Consider the following 25260-nt stretch of genomic DNA (forward strand, 5'->3'; position numbering starts at 1 on the left):
GAAGCTGTAGGTATTCTGTGGCAGGCAGGTCCCAGAGTCTGTGAAGCTGTAGGTATTCTGTGGCAGCCAGGTCCCAGATTCTGTGAAGCTGAAGGTATTCTGTGGAAGGCAGGTCCCAGAGTCTGTGAAACTGTATGTATTCTGTAGCAGGCAGGTCCCAGAGTCTGTGAAGCTGTAGGTATTCTGTGGCAAGCAGGTCCCAGAGTCTGTGAGGCTGTAAGTATTCTGTAGCAAACAAGTCCCAGAGTCTGTGAAGCTGTAGATATTCTGTGCAGGCAGGTCCCAGAGTCTGTGAAGCTGTAGATATTCTGTAGCAGCCAGGTTCCAGAGTCTATGAAGCTGTAGGTATTCTGTGACAGGCAAGTCCCAGAGTCTGTGAAGCTGTAGGTATTGTGTGGCATATAGCACTGGATCATACAGCCACTTACCAAAGGCACACACCCACACAAGTACAGATTGGTGCTGGGCCAAAAAACTCAATGACAGAAACAAATTGCCTGCACTCCAAGTCAGCTCTCCAAATAATAATGCAATTTAATATATCATTATATATACATTCCCAAAACAAAACACCCAAAGGTGAATGTTATAAATATGGCATACCGGTTTCAGCAAAAAGCCTTCATCAGTGCAATAACCAAAAACATCACAATAACATTAAATACAGCTCCCTTAACTGCTATTGTTTATTATAATTGCTTATTAAGACCTGGTGCAAATAAAGCTCCCAATTTAATAATCAACTTTTGACACCTTAGTGTCCTGTGCAATTTTTCTCTCAAAGCTGGCCTTAGACAATTTTATGAGTGCCCGTAGTTTTTTGCTAATACTGATCAGAGATGCCTTCCTTTTTGGGATTTTGCTCTATCATGTAGTAGCTTCCTCCTTCTATTGTATAGTTTGTTTATGGCTGGGGTCCATCAGACAGGACGTCTGCCTTTGGAGGATTGGGTCTTGGGTTTATTTGGGATTGCATGATCCATGCATTCCTGAAGGTGTTCATAGAATGCATTTATAAAAGATTCTGCGGTCTGGGCCGTATTTTCCACAGGCTCGGGGGCTTTGAAGGATTCCACCTCGGTTTTGAGGAGTGTGAAATTTGCTTTAGAGAAGTTTTTCACTGTGGTTTTCTGGGCAGGGGGTGGGGTCGGGATGTGAATATCCAGTGAGATTAGTTTATGGTCTGATCTTACCAGTGAGGGATACACTTCTGGTCTGGAGCATAGAGTCCCCATGTTGGTGATGATCAGGTCCAGTATGTTTTCCCCTCTTGTGGGAGTGGTAACAAGTTGTTCCATAGCATTTGAGTTTATAAATTCTAGGAACCTTTGGGCTAGGGTGTTGGAGCTAGAGTAATGCTCCCAGTCTATGTTTGGGTAGTTGAAGTTGCCCAATATAATGATGTTTGGAGAGACCTTCATATTTTCCAGTGTTCTCAGGAAGGCCGAGTGGGGTTCCTGGGTTTGGGAGGGTGGTCTGTAGCAGGCTATAAACTGGAAGGCAGTTTTACCCACTGTTAGTTGCACATGGATAGTCTCTGATGCTTCGTGCTGTGCCACCAACCTGGAGGTGTGGGTATCTTTGATGAATATTGATACTCCTCCTCCTTTTGTGGTTCAGTCCAAGTTTTGGGGCCGAAAAGCATGGTATGAGGTATAACCTCGTAGTGCTGGGGTGCTCTTGGGAGCCTTGAACCAGGTTTCTGTTACTGCACAGATATCGATGTTATCCATGCTAAGGAGAGTTTTGAGTATATATATATATATATATATATATATATATATATATATATATATATATATATATTAAAAATGAGCTGCCACTTGTACTATTTGCTCCTATTTGTTTAGTATACAGGAGCTAGGAAGCAACACCGATTAAACAACACATGCACCGAGTTTTCATTAATATTCGTGAAATTTACCATTGTGTGATTTAATGAAGTACTAAAGACCAGTAAAAGAGCGATCATATGCTGACTGTTTGCCAGTCAGCTATTTTTTTATAATTTGTATATAACTGTCTAGTAGGAGTTTAGTAATAGCAAACATACTGCTACTGTGCATGGCTTTAGTTAGCTGTCTGTCAGTTAATAGCAGTACTGAGGCATCTTCGTATGGTCAGTTTTCTGTACACTTACTTTTGTGACTTTCTATATTCTGTCAATTCTTTAGATCCTACCCTGTAACTTGGACAATGCTGAAAACATTTTTGCGACCAGTTCACTTTAAGTAACATAAAAATGAATTAACAGATAATACTTTGATTATTTCATGGGAAATAATGTGCTGTAACCATAATGATTTATTTGACCACACACACACACACACACACACACACACACACACACACACACACACACACACACACAAAAATCAATAGCAATGTCTTCATGGCTTCATATACTAGTGTCTATACTGCACTCACTCACTATTGACCCTTGATAATTTCATCCCCAATGGATTGCACTTTGGGAAGCCACCCCCTTTGCCCCACCCAAGTTATGGCTCTGACTGGAATTGTACCCCGCCATGCACTGGTGTAGTTCAGGCGTCTTTAAATTGACTGTGCAAGTAATGTAACTGGCAGAGTACTGAGTAAATTCTTTACATAGACCCACTTCATAGAGTACTGCATTTGCATACAGCACCCCGAAAGCGAATTGCTTAGTGTGCATAATGGTGATTTATCAGGCATGCTTCATCAAATTCTCTCTTTCAATGACTTTGTATGTTGATATTCTCTGAGATAGTGTAACAGTGAGGTAAGGAAGTTTTCTCTTTTGATGTCACAGTTAGTTTATTTAGAGATGTGGGAGTGAGGGGGTACAGGAGGAGCTTGGCTGCCTTGAGTAAACATGCTTTGCTTATGTTGTTTGCATGTGGATTGTTCTTGCTTGTTTTTGTAGTGCTCGTCAGCAAAATCAGGTAACAGAGGAGTAAAGAGATTGTTTTTTTCCTTACCATTGTACAGCCTCAAAACTGGTTTATTTAAATATGATGTAGGGGTATGTTTGTTGCATAAGGGCTTCACTCCCCCCACCACCTTCACAGAAACAGCTGTTGTCTATTTTTTTTTTTTTTGATTTGTCAGGATTCAGCAGTTTGCAAGCAGTGTATTTCATCAGGATGTAAGATTCATTAGTGAGCACTAATTATCCTGTAAGTGTATTCATCAATAGACACACACACACACACACACACACACACACACACACACACACACACACACACACACACACACACACACACACACACACAGGAAGTTAAAAATATCAATAAGAGATTATGGTATTTCATCTTCTTGAAGGCCATTAGGTTTGTAAGCTTTCCTTCATTGTGGATATTACTGCACATACTTTAGATACCCCACTTTGAATTTATACATGCTGTTTGCACAACTAACAGCTGAGGCTCTCACTGACATGGAAAAGAATGGAAAAACAACGTGTGCTGTAAAGCAGTTGTTTCTCACAATTTTTCCCTCAGTATGCTAGGAATTTTCCATCTTCTAAATTCCATTCCTGTAGTAGGCAGTATGGTACCTAGTAATAAAAGCCAGACAGGACACAAAAGTGCAAAATGCTCCAAAGGAATCATTCAGATCTGTGGTCTGTGCATGTGTGATGCATGCATGAGATTTGAATTCTCAAACTTGCATTTGCTAAACTATCTCTGCTTTTGAAACTTTGCTACAAGGCAGACCGAGAGGAGTATTCAGCAGGTACTTGTGCTTTGCTGATGAGTTTACGGATGCCTATTTGCGTATAAGTGTGTGTGTGTGTGTTTGTATGCGTGTGTGCGCGTGTGTGTGTGTGTGTGTGTGTGTGTGTGTGTTTGTATGCGTGTGTGCGCGTGTGTGTGTATTTATGGGTACGTGTGTGTGTATACATAGGGATGGCAAGTTAAATTTATTAGCTTACTCAGGCTCAGTTCCTGCATCATAGCTACATGCTGGTACTGCAGTGCACTTTAAGAAGGGGGTGGGGTTGCACTCCTGGGTGTATTGTCCTTTAGATGAGATGTTAAATTAAGGCCCCATCTGTCTACATTAATGGTAGTTACTATGAGATCTTTTACATCGACCTGAACTATTGAAAAAAGTAGGGGAAGTTCCCCAATGCCCTGGCCAGATTTCACCAAGTAGTATAAATACCGCCAAGGGTCTCCCCTGAAAAGAATGCTACTAGCCGAGAGGGACTAACCTGGTCAGCAAAGGATATTTAAATTAAAAGGTTTACATTAAATCCATATCTATGCCTTCATTTCAAAAGTAACGAAGAAAATAGTATGCATGCTGACAGTTTTTGAGCCGTGTTTATGTTAACTGGAGGAAGAGAGACAAGTAATGGGGCACCAGAATGGTTGCAGCGTCGTGGCCTGGTCCATTCCCCTGCTTAGGGCCCCACTCAACATGATCCAAATCCGATGGCCAGGCTTCATATTGGAATAGCACAGTGGTTTCTAAAGGATATATAGAACCAAACTTCATATTTATTACTTATAGCACTAACTACCAACATTTTCAGAAGAACTTATGAGATTAATATAGACTCCTAACTTATCATTCAGTGTAACCTACATCCAACTACATCCAGTTTTTGTCAGGAGCTACACATGATTTCTAAAAGGTAATTCTAAATGACTGTAGGAAGAAGTCTTCCTCTACTTCCATGGGTCTTATTGCAGCCAGGTCCCAGAGTCTGTGAAGTTGTAGGTATTCTGTGGCAGGAAGGTCCCAGAGTCTTTGAAGCTGTAGGTATTTTGTGACAGGCAGATCCCAGAGTCTGTGAAGATATAGGTATTTTGCGGCAGGCAGGTCCCAGAATCTGTGAAGCTGTAGGTATTCTGTGGCAGGCAGGTCCCAGAGTCTGTGAAGCTGTAGGTATTCTGTGGCAGCCAGGTCCCAGATTCTGTGAAGCTGAAGGTATTCTGTGGAAGGCAGGTCCCAGAGTCTGTGAAACTGTATGTATTCTGTAGCAGGCAGGTCCCAGAGTCTGTGAAGCTGTAGGTATTCTGTGGCAAGCAGGTCCCAGAGTCTGTGAGGCTGTAAGTATTCTGTAGCAAACAAGTCCCAGAGTCTGTGAAGCTGTAGATATTCTGTGCAGGCAGGTCCCAGAGTCTGTGAAGCTGTAGATATTCTGTAGCAGCCAGGTTCCAGAGTCTATGAAGCTGTAGGTATTCTGTGACAGGCAAGTCCCAGAGTCTGTGAAGCTGTAGGTATTGTGTGGCATATAGCACTGGATCATACAGCCACTTACCAAAGGCACACACCCACACAAGTACAGATTGGTGCTGGGCCAAAAAACTCAATGACAGAAACAAATTGCCTGCACTCCAAGTCAGCTCTCCAAATAATAATGCAATTTAATATATCATTATATATACATTCCCAAAACAAAACACCCAAAGGTGAATGTTATAAATATGGCATACCGGTTTCAGCAAAAAGCCTTCATCAGTGCAATAACCAAAAACATCACAATAACATTAAATACAGCTCCCTTAACTGCTATTGTTTATTATAATTGCTTATTAAGACCTGGTGCAAATAAAGCTCCCAATTTAATAATCAACTTTTGTTCTTTACGATTCAACAATGCATGTTATCCAACCTTGTTAGTTTTGTTTAAACAAATGTTATCAATAATAATAAAAGTGAACCTTGCAGAGGCAAGCTTCATTGTATGTTTGTATAAAACATTCATAGTTTTAGCACATCTAATTTCACTCAAGTGTTCAGATATTCTAAACTTAAAAGGATGGGAAGTCTGTCCCACGTTAAATGCTGAACATGTGCAGGTTGCCAAGTATATTACCTAGTCGGTATTACAATTTCCATACACCAAGATATCAAAAACTAGTGAAGTATTCTGAGATGTAAAATGTTTATCTTTCCTAGCAAATTTGCAAAGCCTGCAATGTCCACATGGATAACAACCTGTCACTATTTGACCATCCAAACTCAATTGATACATACCCCTATCTTCATTCCCATCTTTTTTATATAATGGTTAAACCAACCTGCCATCATTTTGCCTTTCCTATATGAAAAAGACATTTGAGAGATATTAATTCCCTTATCCTGTCATTCATTAACAAAATATCCCAATGATTGTACACCAAATCCATGAAAAATGATGTATTATTACCAAAACTAGCAATAAATCTAAGGGGTTGTCTGATATTATCCCTCACCTAATATTTTAATAATGTTGATCTTTGCACCTGATTTACTGATGTAAGGGCATTTTGAACAATATGCAAATGATACCCTCTATTACAAAACCTATGAACAAGATCTTGTTCATTTTGTTGGAACTCCTGTGAAGATGAACATATTCTTCTAAGTCTATAAAGAATTGTGACTTTGGAATATTACTAATAAGATGCCTTGGATGACTACTGGTGGCATGCAGTAATGTACTGAATTGTGGATATTTCCTAAATACAGAACTTTGTAGAGTTCCATCACTCAACGCCATAACTTGTACATCCAAAAAAGTAATGCATTTAGAATGAAAATTAACAGTAAAGTGAATACCCCACTTATTGTCATTTAAGTATTCCACAAATTCTTGTAAGTAAACAGAGTCTGACCTCCAAACCAATCAGCAGTCATCCAGATATCTTCGCCAGATATCCACTGAGTCCAAAAATATATTTTAAGAATCATCATATATAAGCTGTTCTTCAACATAACCCATAAAAAGATCAACATATATTGGTGCAAATGAAGCCCCCATGGCAGTTCCCTTTAATTGTGATACATTTTAGTGAGTACATGCTGATTTAAACAAAGTAAAAAAGTGTTGAATCTTGGGCTATATAAAGAAGCCCGATCCAACCAAAATTCCAGTGCAAAAGACCCGCCCAATGAGAAATATTAGTATACAAGGGAGATACATCAAAGGTACATAACAACCAACTGTATTCAATTTGCATATCTTCCAATATATTGAGAAATTCAGTTGTATCCTGAATTTGAGAATGCACATATTTCAAGAGTGGTTTAAGATATCTAGTCAAATAAGCAGAAAGAGGTTCTGTTAATGCCAGGGGGCTTCTGAAGATTTTTATGGATTTTGGGTAGCATGAATATTTGTCTGACTTGATCTGGAACTGTAAGATGATATACTGTCGCTTTTGAAATAATACCCTCCTCAAATGCTGTTTGTAAAAATTTATCTATATCTTGCTTAAATACTGGTGTGGGGTCCAAATGCATCTGTTGATAGAATCAGTGGTCAGAAAGTTGACTGAGGCCTCATTGTAATACATATCCAAATTACTTGTGACCACTGCTCCCCCTTTATCTGCCTTATTAATAATTAACTCCCTATTCTGACTAAGTTTATATAAGGCTTGCCGCTGTAATCCTGGCAAATTATCCCAATTCCTATTTCTATTTGAATTGTATAGGAAGTGTGTCTTTCAACACTTGATACAGAAAAAACGTATCATTCTTATTAGAAGGTGGCATAAAGGGGGATGTTCGAAATCTCAACTCATTATGATCCAAGTCCACATATAGTTGTTGATCAAAATGCAATCTAAGATTTAAAGTTCTACAAAAAGAAATTACATCTTGTGCAAAAGTATGTTCAAGTGCAAAATAATTGGGCATAAATCCCAGCCCTTTATTTAGTAATTCACTTTCTGCACACGAAAATTGTACAAAAGAGATAGTGTATGCATTCTGATCCACATTTATTTGTGTACCATCATTTGCAATAATGTTTCTAAACTTGCTACTCCCACATTTGTGTTTACATCCACCCCTTCTAGTTCTCCTAAAGGGGAGTCAATATTTGCCTTCTTAGTTAAAAGGGACTCTGCGGGTGTTGGCAATTCAGTGTCTGTAGTGGAAGAAAATTCATCTGCAGAAGTATCTGAAGAAAAATTAGATTTCTTCAAGATGGATCTCTTTCTCTTTCGTTTGGCAGTCCCTGTTAATGGAACCTTATTCTCAACAAACTGCACTATTTTCTTATACTCAAATGGTGTATTCAAAGAGTAATCCTTAACATCTCACTGGAATTTTCTAATCATGCAAGATTTCATATATTTTTCCACCATCATTAAATATTTTGATAAAAAAGAAATTTGCTCAGAATATATACCTTCTTTTTTAAATGATTTGACCAAGTCACATAACTCAGTGATAGTGGTAGTTTAATAATTTTTTGTTCATAAAAGGAGATTAATATTTTAACAAATTACATCAAAGCCATCTGTTGGGCCTCCTGCCATTCCTGAAATAAATCATCCATCCCCTTTACATATGGTTGAATTTGAACAGTAAGACCCCTTGGAGTAATATTTTTGGCAAGATAGGCTTTAAATAGCCTTAAATGCCACACATGCATTCTCAACTCTTTCATAACTGTAGATAAATGCCTAAAAATATCTGTACATGAGGCCAAACTAGCCCCTTATTAGTTTGATTACCCCCACTATCGTAAGTTAGATCAAAAACATTTAAATCATCCTTGTCAGCTGATAAGCCTTCCAAAAGCTGAGACAGATCTGTAATGAAAATACACCAAACACCTTTCAGTGCCTTTCAATATTAATCCAACTCACAATAAAGATATCAAATATTACAAAAAAATCTCATGAGTTTATAGCCATAAACAGCTGGCACCGCATTACAAAATATTTTTGGTTAAGATGAAACAGAATATACAATTCAAGATACATACACAATATTATTCTGAGTAAAATTGTCCATAAGCTTTGATGCAACTTGAAAAAAGTTCTTGCATTGTTCATATGGCAGACACCCCGCTGAAATGCCCCTTTGACTTTTCACCACAAATTGTTCAGCGGCTGTTGCACAAATTGCAATGAAAAGTTCTTAAAAGTAAATACAGCCACCCCATGGCCTTCAGGTTAGGTCAAAAAGTCCATACGACTGCTTAAAAATGCTGCTTTTACATCCTACCCAAGAACAAGATTCGCAGTCATAAACATTCAGTTTATCGGCACAAACCATCCCTTAATACTGCTACAATAATCAACACAAATGGTGCAAAAACTCACACTAGAAAATATATACGCCAACTGTGAAGATTTTAGTATAATATAAATGTCAGCAACCACCTGATTAACAGTCCGACCAAATTATTTCATCGTCCCTGTGAAATAAAGGTCACGCAAATTAAGAGATTCCTCCAAACGCCTGAAATGGAGGCAAGATTAATGTCTCAGCCCAAAATAAAAGGACCCATAGTTACCAGATAAGTTGCTGATAAAGCCAATCCACACTAAAGTTGGTTACCAGCTCAGATGATGCATCCTCCATCAAAGTCACTCATAGCTAAGAAAACGCCAAAAGCACAAACATAAGCCCTACTATATCGCCCTCCATGTTTGCAGCTCCATGTGTTTAAATCTCCAAATAATACATGTTGTGTCGATGGCTGATGTCATGAAAATATCCAAAGGTGGATAAAAAGTAATGTATATAAACCTCAGGAGCAGTAAAAAACAGAGTGCTGACAGACCAACAGTCATTTATCCGTGCTTGAGGATTCCTTAGAACACGCAGGGACGGCTAAGCCTTTTACAAGATTTCAGAAATGCAGGTGCAAAAGTCTTGCTGTTCAGGAACACAGGAGGTAGATGGTATTAAAAGTGCAATAATATAATAGATTTAGCTTGTTTACAAACTTAGTACAGTAGACTCCCTCTTATCTGGCCTCTCTTTAACCGATCTCCTCTTTAACTGGCCATCATATTTCTGCCATAGCCCTAGCAAAAGACAACAGAGAAGAACAACACTTCCGCCTCCTCCGGGCTAAATAATGACAAACATTTGAGTTTAAAACTAAATATTCATTAGAAAAATGCATATTATCACAAATCCTGCCATTCTGGCTGATTTATAGCCTATAATTGCTATTTTGTATGTTTTTTCTGATTAACTAGCCATTCGTTTATCCATCCTAAGGTCCGGTCCCAGCGAGACCGGATAAGAAAAGTCTACTCTAAAGTTTTCATATTTTTTTACAGAGTGTGAGAAAACCATACAGTCCAGCACTTGGTGAAACTTTCCGATGCATGTGGGTCCATCCAGAAACCAAAAGCAAGACGTTCTATATAGCAGAACAGGTATGAACAAGGATCAGATGCACACATTTGAATGCAACTCCTGACTGATAACAAAACTATGGCAAGGACAATATAAAATGTTAAATCTTACGTGCAGTTGGAAAATCTGGTTGTATTATCAGCATTTGATTTGTTAATTTTGTGATTTCCTTGTAAGGCTGCCTTGTGTTCATTTCACACTCAGTTTTACATGACTAGTCAGTGTTGTTTCACAGTACACACATATTGTTTCTAAGCACAAGGATGAGCATGTTACATTAATCTTTTAAATACCAAGTGCATCTGAGATTTTGCCCATTTGGACTGACAGTGGCAGATCCTTTTTGTAACATTATCTAGCACTGTTATGGGTCAACAGATTGGCATGCATAACTGCTTAAGTAGGTATTTATTTCATGCCTCAAAACTTTTCGTAAGTGTCATAAATATGGAGTTCTCATTTCAAAAAGCATCCTGTTTTTTTTTTTTCTTGCTTTCACAGGTATCTCGTCACCCCGATGTGTCTGCTTTCTTTGTGAGTAATAGAAAAGATGGCTTTTGCCTCAGTGGCAGCTTCAAGGTCAAATCAAAATTTCATCGTAAGTATTCTTTTTTGTAAAAATAAACTGCAGATCTGCTTATCATGCACCAGAGTGATAGATTTTTCTAGAATACTGGTAAAGGGTTTGAGATGGATTGATTATAACATTGTGCTTGTAGTACTGCTGATGAATGTCATATGCATTGCAGTCTCACCCCTGTTTTTGATGACCTTTCTTTCATTGTCCTCTTATTAAGTGCACATTAATACCAATGTCATTTGCCTTTGATACTTTGCAGTTTGTGTTAGTAGTGAATATTTAGTTCTTTTGATTAGTCTGCCTGATAGAGTAATACATTTGACTGAGAAATATGAAGAATTGATAGAAGAGCTGGAGATTAAGTGGGTATTTCTGCAGTTAATTTTGTTAGAAGAAAGCAAAGGAATTTCATGGATGCACCACCACTGACTATGGAATACAGCTGCTGAAATACATTACAGTTAAAGCTGGAATGAGCAAAATTCATAAGTAAGGAAATAAGTTCAGTCTAATTTTCTTTCAGTGAAGAAATAAGTTGTATTCGGGGCCTTAATGTACAAAGCTGAAAATAACAGTTCACATTCAAATGAGTAGCTAGATGGTTGTCAGGATACATGAATGAGATCTGTAAACAGAGTGATAAGAAGAAATATGGTATACTAGCACTATATTCAGCTCAGGTACACCAAATAGTATAGCGCTGTGCCATCCTGTTCATACCATAATAATCCAGATGCGATGTTGACTGATGTACTCCATGCTCATCCTCATAGCAAAGAGCATTTTTGTCACTGAAGTTATGTGAGTTTTGATTTGTTCCAGTTCAAAGATGTGATGTTTCTCATATGAGCAGATTATTTTCAAAGTTCCCTGAAATAGTCAGGCTGACAGATACAAATACAATTGTGTGATTAATGCATTCCATAAGGTATGCTTGAGAAGAACACCTTGTCATAAGTAACTTAGCATACAGTATAAAATTGAAGATTTTACTAGAGCTGTAGATAAGTGGGAGTCAAATCACCTAATTCCTAATCCACACTATCTGCAGTTTAATGGGCAACTGGAGAGAATTGTCCAAACACTAAGGAGTCTAATGAGAAAGCGCAGTAGCAAAAGCTATGAGGATTGTCATGCTGTAATTTTGGAATCTTTTAATGTTGCCATTGCAGAGATCCAGTTTAAAACCAGCTCACTTCTTACTGGGCAGAAGGTTAAAAAGTAGGCAACCTATTTCAGCTTTATTGCTGACACCTAGAAATCAATAAATATTAAAATAAATAATAGAAAGAAATCAGGAGAGACATAAATGCTAGTGTGACAGAAGCTACAAGACTACTGACTTACGGGTTGGAGTTATAATAAAGAATACAAACATCATGGGAAAGTCTCCAGACTGAAACATAAGTGGTTATTCAAACAGCTGAACCAAGGCTCTTTGTTATTTATGAGGAAGATGAAAAGCTGTATTTGAGAAAGCTTTGGCATTTGTGTTTGACATATACTTTAAAGTCTCATGGTGATGAGCGAGATAAGCAGCTAGAATTGGTCACAGTCAGAACTGTTTTAAGAGCAGGGTCTGCAAACTGTGCGAGTCTGCAGAGAGAGGCTTTTTAATTTGTGTTTCCAAAAAAGGCCGTGGCACAACAGGGGGTGTTCCTAAAGTACCTAACTGGTGCCAAAATCATAGACTGAAACTAATTCCCACAAAATGCATTATTGTATAAATCAACTATCACACATGATAATATGCCCGTAAGAGTTGACTCAGTTATTCAGGATTTTGGAACTTATGTGGACAGTGACTTAACTTTTGACCAACATATGTCCATTTCTGTAAGAAAGTCCTCTTAACTGCACAGCTTAAATGGATTGTATCTGGATCTAGGGATGCCATTGTACTCCTCTTCTCAGCCAACATTAGTGCAGTCATTGAATATAAAGTCCCCTTTAGAATGTATCTGTCCAGACACAACAACTGAAGTGCCCACAGAGATACAGTACTAAAAGGCTACAAGACCTAAACAACATGTCCTACATGGGCTGACTTAAAGCTATGTCACTATACTTGGAATCGTACAGTAATACGTCTTGTATACAAAGCATCTCTGTCCCAATACTGATGGATTTACTGCACATTAGTAAGTCAGTTGGCATCATGCTCAGCCTACGGATCTATACATCGTCTGCAACATCAACAGAACAGTTTGGAGGGACAGGTATATCTAGCAGAGGATACTGCTGCTCTGGAATATTCTCTCCCTACATAAAACAAAGTTTGTCCCTGTCCATATTCAAACATAACTTCGATCTATGGTTGGGAAACAGAAAGTATACCCCAGAACGTCCTCCTGTACTACTGATGGACACAGACAGCTCCTAAATGCTTTATCCTATGCATAGGTCCCCTCATATTATCTATGGTATGATCCCAGTTATTCTCATTAGGGATAATATATAATTATGAACAATGGGATGGGTAAGGTTAATCTCTAACCAAATGGAATAGGTTAATTTGCGCACAAAAATGGAAATTATCTAGGCTTAAAATGGACCAAAATGGTAGTTAGATTAGTACTTAACTATAAACCTATAAAGGAACATCAGATGCCTTGTCCTCTTAAATATTCTAGGCACAGAAGACAAATGAAGAAATTAGACAGATAACTGAATAGTATTACCGAAAGTTGCATTTATAAAAATGTTTTTGAATATGTATACAAAATGAGCAAAAATTCAAAAGTCAGATTTATTTAAGTACTGTAAGCATTAATGCAGTAATAAATAGTCATCAATTACAATAATAAAGAGGCAGAAAAAAAGAAAATGTGACTAAAAGAAAACTCAAGGCCAGGGGGACATTCTCACCCAAAAATGTTAGGCGATTTTTAAGGTAGAGCTTCTGACAACCAAGCAAATTAACTTTCCTAGGAGGAATTACTGTGAGTGGTTAAAGCCATTAACATCCATAAGGATGAGAGTATGGCTTGAGCAGGCCAGTACTACGACAACTGTTCCTTAAGGTAAGGTGGACCTGTTTTATGAAGAAGAAGATAGATCAGGACATAATTATGTAAGTTATATGAGATCTTAAAAGTAACCAATGCAGGCGCTACACAATCAGTGTACTGCAATGGTATTGAGAAACCCATGTAGTAGCAGACCCATAGAGTATGGTATAACATGCTGAGTAAAAAGTTAAGGTTAATTTAAGAGGAGTGTGTTTCTCTAGTGCATAGGAAAATAAAGCTCTATCTGCAGCTTAGAGGACCCAGGTTTCACTAGTAACTTGAATACTTGCTAGGGTGAGAAATGGGGGAGGAGAGGAGTGAAAATGCATAATCTGATTGCCTCTTCTCAATAAGAAGGATGGAGGACACATACTTGGAATGCTTCGCTGCTTGATTCCCCAGTAAAGACTGAAGAACCATCAATGTATTTGACAAGGGGATGCACAGGGCTGCTGAGGACGTCACAGATGACATCATGGATGGCCCTAGCAACAGTCAATTGCACGTCTATCCCTGATCGTGTAGCATACATGAGATTGAATCATAGGGAATTCACTCACCTGCCTCAGTAATTAAGAGAGCCACCTGCAGGATATTGACCACTGCCAGCCGCTCCATTCCTGGCCACAGGGATGAAGTTTGCCCCCCTCCCGATATGGAACAGGCCCCTGCTTTGTGAGGGATAGAGATGGGACTTTTCCTCAGACTAGATAGCTTAGATGCCATGTAGTTATACATGCATTGTAGCCCCTACCTGTCAAGGGATATACCTATGTCTTGTTGCTGATGGAGGAGGGCACCATGAGGGGTGAAGACATCGGGTGGGGGTAGAACTGAGAGTCAGCAGTGGGTAAGAGTGCAGATAAGTTAGAATGCTGTGGTGGTGGGAAATCCATAATTAAAAAAATTGTGTATGCTACATAAGAGAAGGCTTGAAAATGCATATGAGACTGTAAGCATGATAAATTAAGAAGGAAGGGATGCCATACATATGATGTATAGGTTTAAATGCTAATGAAGCTGTATTTCATATGGTGCATTTTGTTCTGGAATGTTTCGTCTGATTAAAGACATCATGGTAGTAGTCACTAGCCAGGTAAAGATGAGAAAGTGGAGGTACATAGTGAATCTGTACAGACAGGGGTGGAAAAAGTAGAAAAGTAGACAAGATTTATGTTCAACTAGGGAGTATAGCATGAGCAGAGCCATGAGTCTGATAGATGACCTTTCAGAAGATGCATGAAGGAAGAACGGTAAGTTACAGTTCTAACAGCCTGTGGAATATCTATTTTTTGGCAACAGAATAGCAGTAAAGGCTACTTCCAATTGCTTTTTCAAGTTTGTAGATAGAGAGAAGTTGTTTATCATTAGAACAAAGGTGTTTATTTGGATGATAGGAAGGAAGAAGACAGCTTAGTGTGAGACAGACATGGGATTTATAAATGATGTTCTGGGCAGGAGCTAGTCATACAAAGTCCAGGTATTGGGGTATTTCAAACTAGTTCAAACTTTTAAGGGCCTTGCAGTGATGTGTATAGTATTATTTATTGCCAGCAAATTTAGCAACTTTGTTGTAGCATATTTTAAGTTTAGTTTTAACAGATATCTGCAAATCAGTAAGGATAGGGACACCATGTAAGAGTAAAGGAAGGAATGAAGTGGTTGCTATGGTGGTTTTAGCAGAGTTATTAAGAAAGTTTTTTTTTTTGTCTATAAAGCATGCCTAGTTTTTTTGAGTTTTTTATATAATTTTGAATGTGGAGTTCAAATATGAGGTTGTTATCAATTGTCACACCAAGCAGTTTTGTATTGGATACAGTTTTAATCTCTGTGTTGTTAAGTGAGAAGATTCTGAAGCTGGATTTGTCCTTCAAGTATGCTTTGGGGAGGAATAGAAGTAGTTTTTTTTTTTTTGGGGGGGGGGTTGAGTACTAATTGAGCATTGTAAAGCCAGTTTTCAACAGAGGTGAGTCCTTCTTGTGTGATTTCAAGAAGATGCACCAGAGTGTCAGATGAACCGATTAGTGTTGAATCATCAGCACAGTGTATAAGTGATGCTTGCCTAGAAGAGGTATAGAGGTCATTAATGAAAATGTTAACGAGAAGTGGACAAGGTCTGTTGGAATGCAGCTCACTCACACTCACTGGTGCTGTCAACAGCATTGCTGTCCCTACCGTTCTGTGTCACCTTACACTATACTGCTGACAAAGGCTCTGTACAGCTCCCATGTGACACTCATTTTTTTAATACTGCTCTGCAAATATATAGAGAACAGTATATATTTTTTGGCTTTATAATTTGCACATTCCTCACATCTGTGTTGAAACTGTCCCCCCCCATCCCAGTTCTTGGTTGTAGTTTAAATTTGGTGGCTTTTGCAGTACCCGCCCCACTGTAGATTTGATCTAAGACACTTCCCCAGGCCCATCTCTTTACCGCATTCTACCTAATAAACCATTTCTGCACTTGCTTTTAGTCCTTTTTAATTTAATTACATTTTTTCAAACTGTGTGTGGACTAATATTACTACATATTCAAGTGTGCCAGCTTGCACTGCACGAGAATTGTATTTGCTACTGCTTTTGCTACTTTTCTGAAAAAAAAAAAAAATTCATCTGCTTTTACTGTACTTGTGTTTCTTCCTACTTTATTTTGCTTTTGCGTCATCTTAAAAGTACTCAATTGTATTTATTACTGCTTGGTGTAACTCATTCTAAGCCTTTTAGTTTAAACACTTGGACTTCAGACCAGTTGTTTTACATTAAGAGGGTTTGTGGTCTGCACTGTAGTGGCAGAACAGGTAGCTTACATCCTTCTAAGTTGGGAACTGCTGACTGAGGGCTCAGTGTCTGTTATTCTAAAAGTGTATTAATTCTGGTTTAAGCACTTGGGCTTTCAGGACAGTTATTTTACATTAAGAGGGTTCGTGGTCTGCACTCTTGTGGGAGGAGAGGCTGGACTCTGCCCTTCTAGCTGGGAATTTCTGGTTAAAGGCTTATAGTGCATGCATGTCTGAACTGCTTCTTACTGAAATTGGTACACCTTGTTTGCTGTAGCATAGACTAGATCCAGGCCTGCTGAATCTAGCTTTGTTTGTATAACTTGAGCACTAATCCAGGCATTCTTTAAAGTATTCAATTGTATTTATTACTGCTTGGTAGTAACTTGATTAAAGTGTAGCTATCATTCTAAGTCTTTTGGATTAAGCACTTGGGCTTCAGACCAGTTGTTTTACATTAGGAAGGTTTGTGGCATGTACTGTAGTGGCAGGACAGGTAGCTTTCATTCTTCTAAGTTGGGAACTGCTGATTGAGAGCTCAGTGTCTGTTATCCTTAAAGTGTATTAGTTCTGGTTTATGCACTTGGGCTTCAGGCCAGTTATTTTACATTAAGAAGGTTTGTGGTCTGCACTCTTGTGGGAAGAGAGGCTGGACTCTGCCCTTCTGAGCTGGGAATTTCTGGTTAAAGGTTTATAGTGCCTGCATATTTGAACTGTTTCTTACTGAAATTGGTATACCTTGTTTGCTGTAGCATAGACTAGATCCAGGCCTGCTGAATCTAGCTTTGTTTGTATGCTTGTTGTTTGTTTGCTTGTTATTTCCCTGGAACGCTAATTCCATCTAAAACGCAGCTTCTCAGCGCTTCTGTGGATCCCTAGTGATATCTGCATTGCTTACTGTACTTATTTCCTTGTTTCACTTGAAAGAAAGTTAATGTTTGTCATTTTTGCATTTAAGTTACCTGTAACACGTTGCACTTAAGTTACCTGGCACTTGCTCACTAAACCAATTATATAAGTCAGCACTAAAAGTTAAAAGCACTACACCCTCACTCCCCATTGGCCCTTGTTTTCAATTATAAAGGAACTCCCAGTATTATTCTAGCATGTCCAAAGGTCAGTTGTCAATCTCCTCTCCAGTCCAGCCGGTGAATCTGGGAATTTTCAGGCAATGTTACAACTGCCTCATGTACACAGACAACCCTCTCCTCCTCCCAACAAATTCCAACACATGTGAGAGATGCAACCATATAGCCAAACTGGAGGCTAAGCTCTCTCAACTCAGTACTGGCATAACCAGTCAGGAGGAGAAGGAAACCACACTCACTACAATTCCAGTCTCACATAGACCTACCACGACAGCAAACCAAACACATAATCACACAAAAACATACTCAGAGGCTCTAAATAAAGATCTGCCTAAGCAGCAGAGACCTCCAAAGCAGACACCCAAGCAACCGCTACCCCAAAACAAAACACGTGCAACACATATCTCACAAAGCCAGTATGCCAAACAGTCACAGCCCTTAAGGCTAAACAACACACCTGATACACTTGTAATAGGTGACTCTATCGTCAGGCACACTGACGTCCCGCTCACCAGGCTGAACAAGGAGAAGGTCACGGTGAGCAGCCTGTCGGGCACTAGGATCCGCCACATAACACAAGCACTCAGGTAACTCCAAGGCAAGTACAAATATGACTCAGTCATTGTCCATGCTGGTGTGAATGACCTGAAACATACCTCCCTGGACTACATGAAAAGAGACATAGAGGAGCTCTATGAGCATGTAGCCCAGGCCGGTATGACCCTGACCTTGAGTAGCATCTTACCCTCACCAAGAATGATGCCACAATATGAAGACAAGATGATCAATTTCAACAATTGGCTTAAGTACTGGTGTCATTCAAAGGGGATCCAATGCCTGTCAGCCTGGGATGATATGCTCGACAAGCCACGATGCTTCGCTAGGGACGGCTTGCACCTGTCACCCCTGGACTTTCGGATATTGGCAAAGGCTCTTGCTACCCCCATAGTGACTTTCTTAGGCAAGGCTCAAAAGACAAACCCACCTCCATAGGTATCACAAGGGATAAGAAACTAAGAGTAATGCTACAGAATGCCAGAAGTCTAAACCTCAAGATGCACGCACTCAAAACTCTCCTTAGCATGGAGAACATCGATATCTGTGCAGTAACAGAAACCTGGTTCAGGGCTCCCGAGAGCACCCCAGCACTACCAGGTTATACCTCATACCATGCTTTTCGGCCCCACAACTTGGACCGAACCACAAAAGGAGGTTGAGTATCGATATTCATCAAAGATACCCACACCTCCAGGTTGGTGGCAAAGCACGATGCATCAGAGTCTATCCATGTGCAACTAACAGTGGGTAAAACTGCCTTCCAGTTTATAGCCTGCTACAGACCACCCTCCCAAACCCAGGAACCCCACTCGGCCTTCCTGAGAACACTGGAAAATATGAAGGTCTCTCCAAACACCATTATATTGGGCAACTTCAACTACCCAAATATAGACTGGGAGCATTACTCTAGCTCCAACACCCTAGCCCAAAGGTTCCTAGAATTCATAAACTCAAATGCTATGGAACAACTTGTTACCACTCCCACAAGAGGGGAAAACATACTGGACCTGATCATCACCAACATGGGGACTCTATGCTCCAGACCAGAAGTGTATCCCTCACTGGTAAGATCAGACCATAAACTGATCTCACTGGATATTCACATCCCGACCCCACCCCTTGCCCAGAAAACCACAGTGAAAAACTTCTCTAAAGCAAATTTCACACTCCTCAAAACCAAGGTGGAATCCTTCAAAGCCCCCGGGCCTGTGGAAAATACGGCCCAGACCGCAGAATCCTTTAGATATGCATTCTATGAACACCTTCAGGAATGCATGGATCATGCAATCCCAAATAAAACCAAAACCCAATCCTCAAAAGGCAGACGTCCTGTCTGGTGGACCCCAGCCATAAACAAACTATACAATAGAAGGAGGAAGCTACTACATGACAGAGCAAAATCCCAGAAAGGGAAGGCATCTCTGATCAGTATTAGCAAAAAACAAAGGGCACTCATAAAATCGTCTAAGGCCAGCTTCGAGAGAAAAATTGCACAGGACACTAAGGATAATCACAAGGCTTTCTTTAGTTATGTTAGGAACCTGGGTGGGAATTCCCAGATATGCTCAGAATTAGTCCAAAATGACAAAAAATACACCGAACCCACAGACATCGCCAACATCCTAGCTGACAGGTTCAGCACAAACTTCTCCCCCCCCCACCAAAAGGGCAAATATCTATCCTAGCAGAGTGCTGCCCCCCTGACATCTCAGATGCTCAGGTACGAGCCACCCTCTCCAAAGCAAAAAACACAGCATCAATGGGCCCAGACGGTGTCCTGGGCTGCGTCCTACATGAACTCCAAGAAGAGCTAAACCCAAACATAAAACTACTGTTCAATCTCAGCCTTACTACAGGATATGTACCCAAAGAGTGGCGTGCAACAACAGTGGTCCCTCTCCACAAAGGTGGTGCCTCAACGGACCCTGGAAACTATCGCCCCATAAGCCTGACTAGCTTGGACTGCAAAGCTATGGAAAGGATCATCATGGACCTCATAAATAAAGATATTGGGGACCTACAGACACTGGATCCTACCCAGTTCGGCTTTGTTAAAGGCAGATCCCGCCTCTTAAACCTGGTCGACTTCTTTGAAACAGTCACCAAGGCCATTGACGAAGGGAAGGTGGTCCACACAGTCTACCTGGACCTCACAAAAGCCTTTGATACAATACCCCACCCGGGCATTATAGATAAGCTCACCAGCTTAAATATAAACCCCTATGTCACTAGATGGGTTGCAAACTGGCTCAAGGACATAACCCACATGGTTAGAATTACTGGAGCCATGTCATACTCCAAACCAGTTACAAGTGGCATCCCACAAGGCTCAGTCCTGGGACCTCTCTTGTTCAGTATATATTTCTCGGAGGTACAGGCCAACACAGAAGGACTGTGGCTGACCAAGTTTGCAGATGACAGCAAACTGGGTGCCATAATCGACTCTCCAGCCATCACAAGCATCCTCCAAAAGGGCCTCATAGAAACAGACAACTGGTGCCAGAGCCATGGCCTCAAGCTAAATGCCAAAAAGTGTATAATCATCCCCTTTGGCAAAAACAAAGTGCCCACAAATTACCACATAGGTGGTAATCCATTAAGTACAGAAGAAGTAATTAGGGACCTGGTGACCCACGTTGATAGCAATCTCTCATTTGACAACCACGTGGCCAAAGTGGTTAGAAAAAATTTTTATGTAGCCCACCTAATCATGAAGGGATTCACATTTAGATTAGGGGAGGTCATCGTGCCTCTTTACTCATCCCTCATCAGGCCCATAATCGAGTACAATACCCCTTTTGGGATGTACCTTACCAAACACCTGCAGCAACTGGAAAGACCCCAAAAGTACCTCACCAAGAGGATCAAAGGGCTCAAACAGATGCCATATGCTGCCTGGTTAAAGAAACTCCAGCTCTACTCAGTGGCATACCGCCTGCTCAGAGGCGACCTGTGCCTGACGTATAAAGCCATGTCCAACCCAGAATTAAGGGACATGCTGCACCTCAAAACATCCAAATCCCATCGAGCTACATGCTCGAGAGACTTGAACCTCAGCACTGAAATAAATAGGACATGCTGGAGGGACAGATTCATAACCCAGAGGCTCCCTTCACTCTGGAATAAAATCCCAGTCCAGGTTAGGCAGAGTCCCTCATTGACTCTCTTCAAGAGGAATCTTGATGAGTGGATGGGAGATCGTAGGTTTACCCTGGGTATCACTTCTGTGTCACTGTTAGACAGAGGCACTGTATACTAACCTCGAAAAAGGGCATAGCAAAATTAATTTAAAATGGGTGGCGAAAGCCAAACATACTCTGGCTAGGCTTATAAATGCCCTAGGGCAGATAGCCTAGTATGAACCTATGAACCTATGAACCTATAAACCTATAATACTGTTCTGCTTGTAACTAAACCCTACACATCTAGTGCAATTACTTTATGTGTTGCTATATGCTTTACCACCTGCTTTATGTTTTACCTGACTAGTAAGCTTTGGTTGAACAAATTAACTCTTTTGTTAGTCCAGGATTCCCAGTGAGTGGATATAAATGAATGAATCAATAAACATTAGCCTATTGAGAAAAGAAAAGTGCTGTTAGCCCAGATGGTGTATCTGTTTCTCAATTGCTATCTAGTAAGGCTAGGTAGGATTACTAGGTCTTTGCCTGCTGATTTGTCTGTCTGTCTCCCTTTTACCTTTGTTTTCACTCCTATAAGTTACCCCTATGAATTCTTGAAGCAAGCACAGGATATTTAAAGGAAGGACAAAAAGATACCAGATTAAAGCTGGGCTCTCATGGTGCTTTATTTTATTTCTGTCAGTCTTAATATCTCCTAAACCTGGTTACCTTTGGGAAAAGCTGGTAAATCATGCTTAATAAATAATAACAATAGAGTTTATAAACTGTTTTTACTTCAGAGAATGTATATTAATTCAAATCCATTTATTCTGTCAGTGTCTGAAGTTAATAGTGCCATTATCTGAAAAAGTGTACATGATTTTCACTGATTATTATTGGATTTGTCCAGGAATTAGTTGAGATTTGTCCTGATTTGTTTTGGAGGTATATGATGTGCGCTGCTCCAGAATCATAACTTTATTTGGAGATATATGGTTGGTCCACCAATACTGTATTTACTATACAGGAATTCCATAAATATATAATTTAATATGGGTAGCAAAAAGAAACTAAATTTGTCTGTATGCAACAAAGTGTGGAGACAGTAGAAAAGTGGGTATGTAAATTAAGTTACAAATGTATAAGCAAAGTGAAAAAAGTTATTTACTAGGTTACTGCAGTCTTCATTTTTTTTAATTTTTTGAAGTTTCCCAGTAGAAATTCTAATGCTTGACATTTCTTGATTTTTTTATCCCCCAGTTTATAACCTACTGACATCATGAAGCTTGATTATTGTAATAGTTACTCTGCTGATAGTTGATTTACAGTGAGCTGTGGAACCAATTTGCTGAGGTCAACCAACTTGACAAAGTTGATATATAGTTACCAGTGAATTGATCAATCATGGCTAAGACTGACCTGTGTATTGTCAACCCACTTTAGTCGACACTGTATATGGTCAACAATTGTGTGATAGACAATGATCCCTGGTAATCAGGAATATTCTTCTTCCCCAGGGAGTGTGCATTCTCAGAGTTAGTGTGTGTACACATGCATACATATATATATATATATATATATATATATATATATATATATATATATGTATGTATGTATACACACACACACACACACACACACATATAACTATAGCTATATCTATAATATAAATATATATATATATATATATGTGTGTGTGTGTGTGTGTGTGTGTGTGTGTGTGTGTGTATGCACACATACACACACGTATAAATATATCTATAATATATATGTGTGTATATATATATATATATATATATATACACACACACATATATATATATATATATATATATATATATATATATATATATATATATATATATATATACATTTATGGGTCTACTTTCAAATCATGAAATCCCACAATACTAAAGACTGGACTATCGCGACCATTACCATTAAAGTAAAATATACTGATTATGCAAAAGAACTACTCCCAAAATATTGAAAAACACAATGAAAACATAAGCCTCCCACCCTACACCACAAAATACAAACCAACAAACATAAAATAAAGCACTGTTGACTTCTCTATGTTTAAACAGGGAGGCAAGCCTTCCTGCACTCCCCTCCACACCCACTGCAAATTTAATATACCAACTCTGAGATAGCACTACAGTGAAGGTAAGGTAAATTTCCCGTTCACCGAAGTACCGCGATCTCCGTAAGTCTGAATACTTTCTAACATAAGTACCTTTCCCTTCCCTAAACACCTGCATCCTGCCAACGCAAACACATCCACTCACACTCACTTATCCTGGTACCGCAAACAACACTCATACAATTTACTTACAAACACACAAATCCTACTCTCAGCAGTAAAATCTTCCTTACCCTTTACTTCAGAACTTTTACAACACAAGCTCAAAAATTCCCTTCACCAATGCACGTAATGTCCACCAAGTATATTTACTAAAATGCACCACTTAAAGGCATACTGCACTACTCAAACACAACATAATACCTACCGTCACAGATTCGATATTGTCTGACTCAGTATTATGAAGTTTCAGGATTTTAACAAGTCGATCTTCTGGTCTCAATATTCCGGTTTTCAGTAATGTGGGATTTCGTGATTTGAAAGTAGACCCATGTTTACATATACACACACACACACACACACACACACACACATATATATATATATATATATATATATATATATGTGTGTGTGTGTGTGTGTGTGTGTGTGTGTGTGTGTAGGGAGTTTGGGGGAATAACCCCTTATATGGAAGGGGCAATGAAGCTTGTCACCTTCAAAAAATGCTCTCTTTTTTTTTTCTTTTACATGTTGCCTGGATTAGCTTCAGAGCATGCACTGTAGAGTGTTGATGTGCTTATATCAAAGTTTGTGTGTCAATATTAAGGGCAGCCGGGGTGGAGCTTTGGTTAACCTTGCTGCCTCACAGCAAGGGGTTGTCCGGTTTGATTCTTGGTTGGAGTACCTTCTGTGCAGAGTCTGCATGTCCTCCCTGCAGTCATGTGGGTTTCCTCTGGGTGCTCCGGTTTCCTCCCACATCCCAAAGATATGCTGCAGGTAGATTGGACACTCTAAATTGACATTAGCTGTGCATGTGTGTGCCTTCTGTCGAAGGTTGGGTGCCAGACTGGCAACCTGACACCGTAAAACTCCACTGCCAATTGTTCTGTGGACCGTTGTTCCGCAGTGGTGACCCCTAACTGGAAAAGCCGAAAGGAGAAGAAGTGTGTTGACTTTAAGCACATAGATGCTTGTGTGGATTAACTATTCATAGTAGCTCTATATATGTACATATAAACAACAGAACTAGCAAAAATGCCCAGAAATAAGTTCCAAATAATATGTGGGAGGTGAAATTTATATCAAATCCACCAAAAACAACCCTTAAAATTTCTTGTATTTAAAGGCCAGAACAACATCCAGTGCTGACTGCATCTTCTTCAGTGCAAATAAGAAATCTCAACTGTTTACATCTTCAGAGTTATATAACAATTCAAACAAGTCACATGACAAAAATATGCCAATACCAATGGAAAAGTAATAATAATATATAAACCGTGTAGGAACCTAAAACAAATATAACTATTTTTTCTATTTTGATATATATATATATATATATATATATATATATATATATATATATATATATACATATATAAAAACAAAAAAAAAAACAGTTATATTTGTTTTCTGTTTAAACACTGAAATTCTTAACTAGCCATTTAATCTGTCTTTACAGTATACCTTTTTTTTCTTTTTTTATCAAGAATACTTTGTAAAAGTTCCCTGTGCATATTGGGAAACAGCATTAATGCCAATAAAACTGAGTACAGCATTTGAATAAACAAAGGTGTGTTTATATAAAGCATGTCTGCTTTTGTGCACCCAATAGTACCTGATACAGCATCCCATTTATTACAATTCCTACAGGGATTACTTCCGCACATTGTGGTTAGGGGTGGGGTATTAGGACTGCTGTCCCTTTTAAGACAAACACGTATTCC

At 39.2% G+C, this 25260-nt stretch overlaps 1 protein-coding gene across 1 annotated transcript in view; it reads left to right on the forward strand.

Moving 5' to 3' along the window:
- Positions 1-25260, forward strand: part of LOC122814993 (oxysterol-binding protein-related protein 8-like) — a 182931-nt gene that overhangs the window by 103737 nt on the left and 53934 nt on the right. The window contains exons 9-10 of the mRNA XM_044087247.1: positions 10017-10115; positions 10597-10693. Of these exons, the coding sequence (XP_043943182.1) occupies positions 10017-10115; positions 10597-10693 (196 nt within the window). The remainder of the gene's footprint in view (positions 1-10016; positions 10116-10596; positions 10694-25260) is intronic.

This window comes from Protopterus annectens, chromosome 11.part0 (assembly GCF_019279795.1).
Source record: "Protopterus annectens isolate FY-2018-M chromosome 11.part0, PAN1.0, whole genome shotgun sequence".
Lineage (NCBI taxonomy): Eukaryota > Metazoa > Chordata > Ceratodontiformes > Protopteridae > Protopterus > Protopterus annectens.